Below are 13,302 nucleotides of genomic sequence, written 5' to 3'. Positions count from 1 at the left end.
ACGTACTCTGCGGTACTGACCATAAGGGATATTGTATATCCACTCATGGGAATGACAACTATTAACATCCACTTTTTTAAAATGGGTGCATGTCTGAACACAATCCTCCGGGCCCATAAATATCTCTAGGTCCAAGAAAACCATATTAGAATCAGAAATATTAGGTGTAAAAGTAAGACCCCACATGTATTATTAAGGTGTGAAATAAATTCCAAGGCCATATCCAAAGTCCCAGTCCAAATAAAAACAAATCATCGATAAATGTACAGTAAATTAACACCCCCTTATTCAAATTAGCATAACTGGGGTCGAAATGAGTCCCCATCGCACAGCCCCTGGTCTGATGATATAACAATCTAATCTAATCTTGGTAGACTTTGTAGACTCTGCTTGTAAATATTATCGGAGGAAAGAAAGGACTGTCTTCAGTGAGTAAACACAGCATAATACAAAACAGATTAAAATCCCAAACCCCAGGTCAGTATAATATACTAGTTAGGCCTAATTGTGGTGGTGTTATTTTGTTTTGTGTTGTTTTTTTACTCAACTTTTTTATGCTATATTTTTATTATGTTATTTTTTTGGGCATTGCTTATGTTTTATAGAGCTCTATAGAAAAACACCATAAAATGCAGCTTTTAATGTATTTTTGCAAAACTCAAAATTTTACTTAAGATACTATGTGAGATTAATAACAAAAAAAGTCTAATTCTGGTCAGTATTTTGATCAGAATTTTTAGCCAAAATCAGTAGTGGGTCAAACACACGGAAGAAGGAACACATCTTTCCATTATAGAATTTCTCTGTGTTGGTTTCTCTCATGGTTTTGGCTGACCAAGATGTTTACCGAAATAATATGTGTGAACCCAGCCTAAACATGAAATAGATTTTTAACAGTGACTCAGGTTGTGCAATCCTTAGGGTCTATTCACATAGCAGAATTTCAGCTAGCGGAACTCCGCCTCAAATTAAAGCCCAAATACTTCTATGGGATTCCACACGGAATTCTGCAAGCTGAAATTCAGAAGTGTGAATAGGAGTGCTGAATCCCATAGAAGTCTATGGGCTTTAATTTAATAGATCCTAAGACTGTCTAGTCACACCTTCTATTGGTAAAAAAAATTTGTGTAAAAAAGAGTCGCAGGTAAGCCATGCTTCTTTTACTGAAGGTTCACCCACTTCCCTATAAGCTATGGTGCAAAAGTGTCTAAAAAGTATCTCAAACACATTGAAAATGTGGTACAAGTCATGTAAGCCATTTTAATTTTTGGAGATTTCTGATGAAGACATCCTAATATTTCATTGTTTTATTTTATTTTTTTATTTGAACTAATAAAGGGTTTAATAGGATTTGATGTTAATAAAATTAGAGTACCTGTTAGAGCAAGAACAAACATTTAGGACTATATTCATAATACAGAGTTATTACTTTTCTTTTGGCTTTCTCATATTAAACAGTCCTGGAAGGATGAGTTTCTTACTTGGGATCCAGAGAAATTTGATAATGTAACAAGAGTTTCAATTCCTACACAATGGATATGGCAACCGGATATTACAGTGGTTGAACTGTAAGTATAAATAATCCCTTATAATCCCTCCTTTTACTTAAAATGTAGCAAACTTTAATTGAACATGTTACATATCTTGAAGTAACATGACTGTGTTGAAGGGGTGTTTCAGAGAGTCTGTGGGACAGTGACCTCCGTCACTGATTAGTTGAGTGTGAAGGCCGTTGTGCGACACTAACATAAGGAAGTGCTTCACATCAGGGGCTGACACCATGACAGGGAGGGGAAAAGTACGTATAGGTGTTTGTTAGAAAAATAGGGGAATACCCTTTAAAATTTCAAGTTTGGTCCATCGAGGTGTGTAAAGCATGATATGTCAGGTTAAAGTTGGTTCAAGAGTAGAAAAGAGAAGACAGACCTTAAGGTATATACAGTATATGTGTAAAGATGAACAAGCTAGTAAGATATGCATAAACAATTTATTGGTGAAATACAATTGAAAGTATGTCCAAGCAGGGCCCTTGCTGTGGACTGTATACTTATTGGTACTCAAAATTCATACATGAACAAAGATGAACTGTTAGAATGATCTAAAATCATATAAAATTACTTGAAAGTCATTGGAGGTATATATGTTGTAGAAAAGCGTTGTAAAAAATCCTCAATACAGCCACCCACAAGTAGTTCAATATATTGATATTATATCCGTGGTATTTAGTAGCAAAGTGATAGTTTGTAATAAGAGGCTGGTGCTATGCACCACTCACCGCACCGCTTCTAATGATCTCCGGGATGGGAACCTCGCTTGTCAGGAATGGCAAGGCTGTACGGCTGGCCCGGGGATGGTGTCCGTGTGCCGGTCTGGCTTGGTATCTGGAGTGGCACAGGTTGGCGTCTGGCCGGTATTTGGCGGTGGAATGAAGGCAACAGTCCGGCAGTGAGTGTGAGCAGACAGCGTCCTCGTATGTGTCCAGCGCTGCAGAGTGCTTGTCTGAGCGGTGGGCTGCAAATTGGGAGGTTCCAGCAGTTGAAAGTGCTGGAAATGCTGTGGATGGTTGTTTTTCAGGGTGGTCTGTATTGACAAGGTGGGTAGGTATGCTAGACGCGTTTTGGGGAGACCCCTTTCTCAATAGCAAAGGGGTCTCCCCGAAACGGCTTGTCACCCGCCGTAGCAAAGGGAGCCCAAGCTAACATAACACTGCAGCAGCCCGGGACTCCCGCAGCCAGGCCGGGATATATGCAGGAGATGTCCCTGCCATCTCTGAGTGTACTGCAGCACTGAGGGATGGCAGGGACAGCTCCTGCACATCTCCCAGCCCATCTGCGGTAATCCTGGGCGGCTGCAGAGTGATCCTCCTTTTAATATATAACAGAGCAGGGGAGTTTTTCTAGGTTCTACTGTAAGATCAAATTTCCTGGGTCCCATGATTGGCTGCTTGGACCCGGCCAAGCACGAAGCTGGAAATTAGAAATTACAGTAGGGACTAGAAAAACTCTGCGGCGCAGAGGTATATTAAAAGAAGCCCAGGCTGGCATCACTCTGCAGCCTCCCAGGCTCCATCTGATGCTATCCCCCCTACTCTTTAACTTAATGAGGGGATGGGTAGACTGCTTTACACCCCCCCTTGTGTCCCACCCGCCCGTGCCGCACATCTCCTGCCCGCTACAAGACTGCAACTCCCAGCATGCACTCACTGTAAGGGCATGCTGGGAGTTGTAGTCTTGCAACAGGTAGCAGACAGATGGGAGATGTGCAGCATGGGCGGGTGGGAGACAAGGGGGGGGGATGTAAAGCAGTGTCCCCATCATTAAGTTAGGATATCGGAGATAGAATCAGACGGAGCCCGGGCGGCTGCAGAGTGATGCCAGCCCGGGGCTCCTTTGTACAGTTGTAATATCATATTTCCCGCTGGAGCCGTGATCATAGCTGCCAGCGGGAAATATAAAAAATTGCTCTCCAAAGCTGTTTTGTAAGCCAGGTCCGGGCTGGCTAACATTCACGGTGTTTTGGAGGGGTTGCGACTTTTTGTAATATCAGACCACTGCAAAGAGAAAAATGTAATTCATCACTTTCCGAAACTCTCCGAAAGTCGCACAAAAATTTGCTTAGGCGCTTATGAAAATTTTTGTGCGTCTTTTGTAAGCAAAACAAGAGCTCTAAATCCCTTGATAAATGTCCCCCTCTGTCTTCTTCTTGGAAGTTCATTTTTGCAGCCTACAAAATAAGTGTCACCTCAGACCTTTCCCAGCTTGCTGTGCGGCCCATGACAATACATCAGGTGGTAAAGAGGGCCTGGCTGCTTTGTCTGTTGTGTGTGAAGACAGCCTCCTTATGAGGTTACTGGCGCACATGTGTGTTCATTCATCATTACACATATCCACAACTTGGTGTTAGGTTGTGCTTGGATGCAATGGGTGGGATAACCGATGTGTTGGAGGGAAATAAATCATCTCTCACCTTAAAACAAAGGATCCTGGGGATTGTAGTCTGAGGGAGGCCACAGAAATAGGAAGTAGCCAGTTCCCAACAACAAGCCAACAGTGTGATTGAGGACACAGGACACTCATTTACCACCAACACAAGTACAGATCCTTGGTAAGCATGTCCAATACTGTATGATACTTAATTACTAAAGTCACATTATGTTGAATAACCCCTTTAAGGTCAATTTTTCAATTGCCTCCTCCCTGTTGACCCAGAAACAACTCACCTTATGTGTATTAGGATGTGGAGCTTCCTTTGAAGGGAACCTGCAAGCTTTATTTGTTTTCTAAAAATGAAAGGCACCATTGAACAACATTTAGGGTTTTAGAGTCAAGAAGGGGGCTTAACTGCTTTAGTGCCACAACCTGGCACAGCTTGGAGGTGGGGGGAAGTTTTCATTGTCTGCTTTGTTACAGATACAGCGGAGAAAAGAAATAACAGTAGCATTCAGCACACCCAAGGAAGCCTCTCCTTGTCCTAGACAATATAGGGCAACATTCAAACAGATGAGCTACAGTATGTCCTGGTCACTCTGTATACAAATCTGTTAGCTTGCATTTCTTTTGGCATTGCCATTGGCTGTCCGGGCATCATGAGAGTTGAAGCTTTACAACATCTTGAGGGCCACAGTTTGAAGACCAATAAATTAAAAGAAAATTAATGGTGCACACTAGAGATGAGCGAATTTTTGAAAAATTCAATTCAGCCAATTCATTTTTACATTACGGGTGCCGGATCCGGCTGGGGAAGGGGCAAACTGTGTTTTCCCGTACCCGAGCCGGACCAGGAGCCAAAAAACCTAGCTACAGCTCTGTCTGTAATGCATATCATGGAACAATGTTTAGCACTTATCTGATCGTCTTGTAGTTTGCAGACTTTGTTTAAAGACTTTTTATAATTTAGGAAAAGTGACTTGTAAATTTTGAAATAAAATGTAATAGAATTTAAATTAATATTTTTGATCCATAAAAGCCAGGTAAGGCTGCATTCACACTTTGCTGGATCCGGCTGGGGGAGGGGCAAACCGGGCTCTCCCGTACCCTAGCAGGACCAGTACTGAAATCAATTTACTTTAATGAGCCGACCGGAGTCAAACGTTGACTCCGGTCGGCTCATTTTTGACCCGTATCTGGTGTTGTGACCAGACATAAAATCATAGTATACTACGGTTTTAGGCCCGGTCAGGAAACCACATACGGGTCAAAAATGAGCCGACCGGAGTCACCGTTTGACTCCGGTCGGCTCATTAAAGTAAATGGATTTCAGCACTGGTCCGGCTGGGGTACGGGAGAGCCCGGTTTGCCCCTCCCCCAGCCTGATCCGGCACCCGTAACGTAAAAACAAAGTGTGAATGCAGCCTTACCTGGCTTTTATGGATTCAAAATATTAATTTAAATTCTATTACATTTTATTTAAAAATTTACAAGTCACCTTTCCTAAATTATAAAAAGTCTTTAAACAAAGTCTGAAAACAACAAGACGATCAGATAAGTGCTAAACATTGTTCCATGATGTGCATTACAGACAGAGCTGTAGCTAGGTCTTTTGGCTCCTGAGGCGAGAACAGAAAATTGGGGCACCCCTTGGGAAAAAAAAGTAGCGGGACACCTCCACCAAATAATTTTTTTAATATGTTTCTTATGTAGATTACAGTATGGTTTTATGCAACGACTCACAAACGACATATTCACTGATCATAGAAATTCTCATCTTTTCTTCTTCCCCATCTGGCACAGGACATCATGATAATCTGTTCCAGCCAAAACTCTTGGGCAGAACCTGCAACACAAACATATTAGTATTAGGCTCTGCACTTTTCCAGCATTATACTCCCCTTTTCCCTACAAAATACTTCAGCCTTCTCCAAACATAATGCCACCAGCCTTCCCACAACGCACAATAAATGATGATTATTGATTACATTTACAAGTCAATTTTTATAAATTATGAAACATCTTTAAACAAAATCTGCAAACTGCAAGGCTATTATAACCAGCCTAACCCCACACAGTGACAGAGGGGTGTACATGTGAGACAGGGGTGTAGAGGGGTGTACATGGTAACAGTGGGGTGTACAGGGGTGACAGAGGGGTTTAAATGGGTGACAGAAGGGTGTAGAGGGGTGACAGAGGGGTGTACGGGATAACAGAGGGGTGTCCAGGGGTTACAAGGAGTGACAGAGAGGTGCAGAGGAGTGAAAGAAGGGTGGGGGGAGCACTACCTGAAGCTGAGTAGGCCTCTGTCAGCGCTGCCCCTGATCCTTCCCTCCATCCACATCATTATGCTGAGGGACCAGGGAGAATCCAGAGTTCGGAGCTGCTCCACAGGAGAGGGAGGATACACGAGGATTGGAGCTGCAGCATCACCTGTCCCGGCACTGCACACAGACTTCCCTCTCACCTGGCCTGCATGCCAGTGACTCACAGGTACGCAGGCCTGGGCAGAAAAATCAAAAAATGTTAGCGCCATATTTCCCACCAGAGTGTCCTGGCACCCCCCCGGTTGGGAATCAATGCCTCAGTGTAATGTGTGCTGGACCCCTCTTGCGGCCCCTTGCACTTATGAGGGGAGAGAAATGCGCTACAATACGCTTAAAAAAGTATTTGTGTACACCAGCCGGTGAGTACTTTTGCCTGGCCTTTCACAGTATCTAGGTCCTTGAGACTTTAGCAGGTACAAAATAGTACACCACTTAGATGTACAAATGTGGTATGCACTTATGAAAGGAGAAAATATGCTACAGTACTCTTAAATAAGTATTTGTGCACAACGCCAGCAGTACACACCAGTGCTGCAGCACACAGTCACTGTGTACTACACCAAAAATTGCACTTTCTCTCTCAATCTCACTCTTTTCCCTATCAGTGCTTCTAGGAAGGATTTGTGCTTGAGCTGAATCGCTGCTGTTCTGTGCAACACACTGCTCTCTGTCCCTCTCTGTAATAGAACGCTGTAGACAGTGACTGAGAGGTGAATCGCTGCAGTAAGAATGCTTTTCTGTCAAACATACACTGCTGTCTGTCCCTCCTAGTCAAATCAGAATGCTAATTTTACTAGGAGGTGAATCGCTGCTGGAAAGAAAGCTTTTCTGTGCAACACACAGCAATGTCTGTCCCCATCCATCTCTTTGCAGTGAAAGGCTGAAGTGACTGGCTGCAATATGGCTGCAGATTATATAGGGCTGTGACATCACAGGGGTGACTGGCTGCTGATAGGCTGCATGCTGCATGTGATTCAGGGTCATCCCACCTACTCTTGTTCCCGCCTTCCCAGGATTCCTTGCCCCATGTCCTCACATGTGGATCCACCATTTTAGATGCTCTGGAGCCTGGACCACACTAAATGGAGTTAAATGAAGCGATTTGTGTGATCGAAATACGTCGAAATTCGCATTCGTTGCAAATCAAATTTTTCCTGAAATTCTTAATAAATTCAGATTCGTCAGATTTGATTCGCTCATCCCTAGTGCACACATCTTTACCTACCAAAACTATTTTAAAGACGGACAACCAGTGAACATACAAAATTATGGATACCAGGATTCATTTAGTAAAGGATAGCCTGTTTAGTTTGATCCCAAAAAAGAGTTACCGTAGCACAAAGATGTCATAAGATAAAGTCCATTGCATCTGCATATGGGACTGAATAGCTGTAGACCAAACAGATGGACTCCTGTCCATCTCCAACAAGCTTCTGCAATTGTCACATGAGCATCAGAACTAGACCACAGAAAAAAGATAGAAGGGGACCTGGTCTGATGTTTACCATTTCTTATACACAGGCCCAGATTTAGCAGTCTGCCAGAATCCAAAATTGTCTGGTTTTGCCTATAAAAACTAATCACAGCTCAGATTTCATATCCTAGCCAGCTCTGGTAAAATATAAGCTGGGCTGTAATTAATTGTTATGGTTAAAAGCAGACAGTTTTGGTTTCAGGCAGATTGATAAATTCAGGCCATTGAGTGCACAATTTTCGGTAGAGATGAGCGAATTTTTGAAAAATTTGATTTGGCTGATTCGGCGAATTTTCAAAAAAAAAAAAATCATTTAATTCTGAATTTATTTGCGGCGCTATTAAAAACTGCTATTTCTGGCCTACAGAGAGCCTCAACAGGGGTGTAGAACACTTTGCCTTGCTGTAACACGCATAGGGAGTGTGCTGGGTTAAATAATAATGTTATTCAATATGACATGCAGATTAGAGCAGCACAATAACAGAGCCTGGAGGTGGCATCAGTAAGAAGAGACCATATAGTGGCTGAATGACCCAGCCTGGAGGTGGCAACAGCCTGACGAGACCATAGGGTCTCACAATTGAAAAGATTTAAAATATTTTTTAACATTTAAATTGAAGATTTCAAATAGATGAACCTAAAAAGTTATATTTAATGTGCCAGTAGCAGTGGCGCAGCTATAGAGGTCACAACGGTCGCCATGGCGACCGGGCCCCTACGCCCCTTCTCTGGTGGCGCTGAAGGGGGGCCTCATTTAGTCCGGTCCCCCGGCCCCAAGTAACGTCGGCTGGGGGAAGGGACACTGCCGCTTTAAGAGCAGCAGACGTCGGAAGCATGTACCTGACGTCACGGTCCCTGCCCCAGCTGCACAGGAGGACGAGGACATCCCGCCGCCGCCTAGAGATGCTGCAGCCTCCCTGCAACATGAGGAGCTGGACGAGGCTGGAAAAGAATGACGGAGGGTCAGAGGTGAGAGTGGCGGGGGGAGGGTTTGCTGGCTAGAAGAGCATGGAGCAGTGTTTCCCAACCAGGGTGCCTTCAGCTGTGGCCAAACTACAACTCCCAGCATGCCTGGACAGCCAAAGGCTGTCTGGGCATGCTGGGAGTTGTAGTTTGGCCACAGCTGGAGGCACCCTGGTTGAGTAACACTAGCATGGAGTATGACAGAGGGGGGAGGAACATGGAGACAGATGGGTGGGGGGGTGTCAGAAAAGGAACATGGTGGAGGACAGATGGGGGGGAGAAGCCCCCCTCTGACCTCCTTTCATAGTAATTGCGTATATGAAGTAATTACTTCATAGTAATTGCGCATAGTGACATCCTCTGATCTAAAACTACAACTCTCAGCATGCCTGGACAGCCTCCGCCACGATCCTTTTCCTGGTTGCCGGTGGTTAGTGAGGCATACTGACAATCACCGGCCGCAGTGAAGTCCTGCCTCGGCCAGCGATAGGCTGAGCGGCAGTGTGACTCAACGCCCACCGGCAACCAGGAAAAGGATTTCGGCGGAGGCCGCACCCCTGGTGCGTATATATATTTATTATTTTACTGCCCGCAGTCTGAATGAAAATTTTTGCATCCTGGAGTGCTCCTTTAAGTTAAAGAAAAAAAATATATATTGTGGAAACCTCTCTTATCATAAATCATCCTGTACAGATTAACATTAGGGTAGGGTTACATATCTGCGGATCCACCGATGACTTGGCTCTATAGAGTGCCTCCTGCTGTTTTCCCCCCTGTGTGCTGCTCACAACAGCAATCTGCCACTAACAAGCAGCCACACAGGGACCTGCGAGGCACTGTGGGCACATGCAGTGTATTCTGACACATCGTGGAGCGGCAGATTGCTGCTGCAAGCAGGACACAGGGGAAAACAGCTGGAAGCACACTATAGGGTCAGGTCATTGACGGATCAGCAGAGTAACATACACTATTGATCTGTTACATGTGACCCTACCCTAAGGGTGCGTTCACGTGTGCGTATTTTTGCTGCATATTTGCTTCAGCAGATTTTGCTGATGTATGTGCATATATGATGTACTGTATGTATGATGTATGAATAATGTGTGCGTGAAAGATGTGTGTAAACAAGATGTTTGTATGACGTGTGGAGATGTATTCTGTGTGGGGGGGGATCTGGAGGCGGCGGGTGTATGTATGATATGTGTGTGTATGATGTGTGTATGTATGTGTTTGTATGATATGTGTGTGTATGATGTGTGTATGTATGTGTGTGTATGTACTGTATGATGTGTTTGTATGTACTGTATGTGGCAGTATTATATTCAGGGGGTACAGTGGGTGGCAGTATTATATTCAAGGGGTACAGTAGGAGGCAGTATTATATTCAGGGGTACAGTAGGAGGCAGTATTATATTCAGGTAGTACAATAGTTAGCAGTATTTTCAGGGGGTACAGTGGGTGGCAGTATTATATTCAGGGGGTACAGTAGGAGGCAGTATTATATTCAGGGGTACAGTAGGTGGCAATATTATATTCAGGGAGTACAGTAGGAGGCAGTATTATATTCAGAGGGTACAGTAGGAGGCAGTATTATATTCAGGGGATACAGTGTGTGGAAGTATTATATTCAGGGGTACAGTAGGTGGCAGTATTATATTTAGGGGTACAGTCGGTGGCAGTATTATATTCAGGGGGTACAGTGTGTGGCAGTATTATATTCAGTGGGTACAGTAGGTGGCAGTATTGGGGATACAGTGTGTGGAAGTATTATATTCAGGGGGTACAGTAGGTGGCAGTATTATATTTAGGTGTACAGTCGGTGGCAATATTATATTCAGGGGGTACAGTAGGAGGCAGTATTATATTCAGGGGATACAGTGTGTGGAAGTATTATATTCAGGGGGTACAGTCGGTGGGAGTATTATATTCAGGGGGTACAGTCGGTGGCAATATTATATTCAGGGGGTACAGTGAGTGGAAGTATTATTTTCAGGGGGTACAGTAGGTGGCAGTATTATATTCATGAGGTACAGTAGGTGGCAGTATTATATGCAGGAGGTACAGTGGATGATAGTTTTATATTCAGGGGATACAGTATTTGGCAGTATTTTATTCAGGGGGTACAGTATTTAGCAGAATTATAATGATTATTGTCTTCATGCAGAGGATGAGGATCTACTGACAAAGTGAGGAGCCAATGGTGTCTGGATGTCAGACTCTGCAGAGAAGATGGAGCTGGACCAGATGAAGAAGAAATGAAAAGACAACAGAGAAGACGTCACTCAGGTCACTGATATCATTGTGTATTCTCCTGACTGTCACATCAGAGCGGTAGTCACTGATATAATTGTGTATTCTCCTGACTGTCCCATCAGCTGGAGTCACTTGTTAGTTCTGCAGAGATGATAGGTGACAATGTACCCTAATCTGTGGCTCTCCATCTGTTGCAAAACTACAACACTCATAATTCCTGAGGTTCTCCAGACATGATGGGAGTTATAGCTTTATACCAACTGGAGAGCAACTGGAACCAAGGTGATTGGTGGGGGTCCCAGCAGTTGGACCCCCTCCAGAAAAATGGGCTGCTTATTCTTAAATGCCTGGGCCTATGTTTTGTCTGTCCGGCCCTGCCTGTTAGTCACTTATATTGTTGTGTATTCTCCTGACTGTGTCCCAACAGTGCTGTAGTCGCTGATATCTTTGTGCGGCTGAGTAAGGGTTCGTCCGGGATTGGGGAAGCGGGTCGTCAGGGGGGGCCCAGGGCAATTTTTCGCACTGGGGCCCTGGGGTTTCTAGCTACGCCCCTGGCCAGCAGCATGAGGGGACCAAATGGTGGTATAATGAAACAGCCTGGAGGTGGCAGCAGGAATGGCATACCATATAGTGGCTGAATGACCCAGCCTGGAGGTGGCAACAGCATGAGGAGACCAAATGGCGGTACAGTGAAACAGACTGGAGGTGGCAGCAGGAAGAGGAGACCATATAGTGGCTGAATGACACAGCCTGGAGTTGGCGGCTGTAAGAGGAGACCATATAGTGGCTGAATGACACAGCCTGGAGGTGGCAACAGCCTGACAAGACTATAGGGCCTCACAATTGAAAAGATTGAAGATATTTTTTAACATTTAAATTGAAGATTTTAAATAGATGAACCTAAAAAGTAGTGTGCACAAGTAAGAATTGAGGATATGCATTGCGTAAAACTTAACGTTTAATAATATTCTTAGGAGAAAAAAAATATGTACCCAAAATTTTTTGGAAATCAAACAAAAGGAAAGTTGTGCAAAAAACACCATGTGCCACCTACATCACCAAGTATTGATGTGATGCAAAAACCTCTAAAAGATGGAAGGGAACAACGTATGGTCCATTGTACCCGGAGGGGGTAAAAACTTCCCCTGTAAGGTCCTGTAAGTGTTACTCGTCTTAAAAAGGGCAGCCCCACACAGGAACCTCTTCCTATTTCCACCTACAAACACTGCCATTTCCCAGGGTTTTTAGGTGGAAAAAGGAAGAAGTTCCTGTGTGGGGCCACCCTTTTTAAGACGAGTAACACTTTCCTCGAAAGGGTGGAAGGGAAAAATGTATTGTCCATTGTAGCAGGTGGGTGTAAAAATTTCCCCTATAAGGCCCTACTCTTGCCCTATTAATTCCCTTTTTGGCAAGTGTTACTCACCCTAAAAAGGGCGGCCCCACACAGGAACCTGCAGGTCTGAGGTATGGAGAGATTCACTAATCCCCACTATGCATAAATTTTTATGGCGAGATCTGTTTTCCAGGTCTTCCAGTTTTTCACTGACATAACAGATGTCTGTTTCAGTTTGACATAGCCTTGTAGCAAGACCACTGTTTTCATCCAGACGACCCGCCTGTGCACCCAAATCTGTTTGCAATTGTGTTAACGTTGAGTGCATGGTGTTTTCAAGGGTTGTCTGTATAGCTTAGAGTAAACAGCTTGACCAAAGTTGCCGCCAAGGTCTGAAGATCCATGGGGGAAGTAAAAGAGACTTCCGAGGCACCCACCAAGGGAAGGGGCTGAATGGGTACGGGTGTTGTCAGGGCACCCTCCTCAGGAGTGAACAACGGCTGGCTGCCGGCGGTATCCATAGCAATAAGATGTAGCTGTGCTCCCTTAGAGAGAACTGGGTGAGAAGCTGGGATTGGTTGGAGTGTAGGTACAGTGTGGGGCGCCACAGTTGGGGGACCTGCACGTTGGGACCCTTTGTTTGGGTCTTCAGATATTTTTTGTCCTAGTCTTGATGTTACAACTTGTCTTTCACAGTTATGGTCAGGTTTCAGCCTTCCCTACCTTGGCCATGTCTCAGAGCACTGAACATCTTGCCGTTATGAAATATGACAGCACTGGAGGATAATGGGTTCCTGGTGGCTTTACATTTGATTCTTCTCAAATATTTGGTAGTTAAATTTCTTTTTTTTTCTCAATGTGTTTCTTGTCAAATGTTTACTATTTGCAACAAAATGTTTAAAGGTTGTATGATAAGGCCCCAATATCTTCTTTTTTCGCCCATTTTGCCTGTGGAAAAAAAGCTGCCTAATAATTATTCACACCTTGACATATGGTGTTTTGCAACAGCTGGAGGCACCCTGGTTA

At 44.2% G+C, this 13,302-nt stretch overlaps 1 protein-coding gene across 1 annotated transcript in view; it reads left to right on the top strand.

Annotated features, from left to right (window-relative positions):
- LOC130293220 (5-hydroxytryptamine receptor 3A-like) overlaps window positions 1-13,302 on the top strand; it is a 47,504-nt gene that overhangs the window by 13,293 nt on the left and 20,909 nt on the right. The window contains exon 4 of the mRNA XM_056541723.1: window positions 1,459-1,568. Coding sequence (XP_056397698.1) covers window positions 1,459-1,568 — 110 coding nt within the window. The remainder of the gene's footprint in view (window positions 1-1,458; window positions 1,569-13,302) is intronic.

Source organism: Hyla sarda, chromosome 10, assembly GCF_029499605.1.
Source record: "Hyla sarda isolate aHylSar1 chromosome 10, aHylSar1.hap1, whole genome shotgun sequence".
Classification (NCBI taxonomy): Eukaryota; Metazoa; Chordata; class Amphibia; order Anura; family Hylidae; genus Hyla; species Hyla sarda.
Note: the sequence above shows the minus strand (reverse complement) of the source record. Positions and strands in the feature narration are given on the sequence as shown.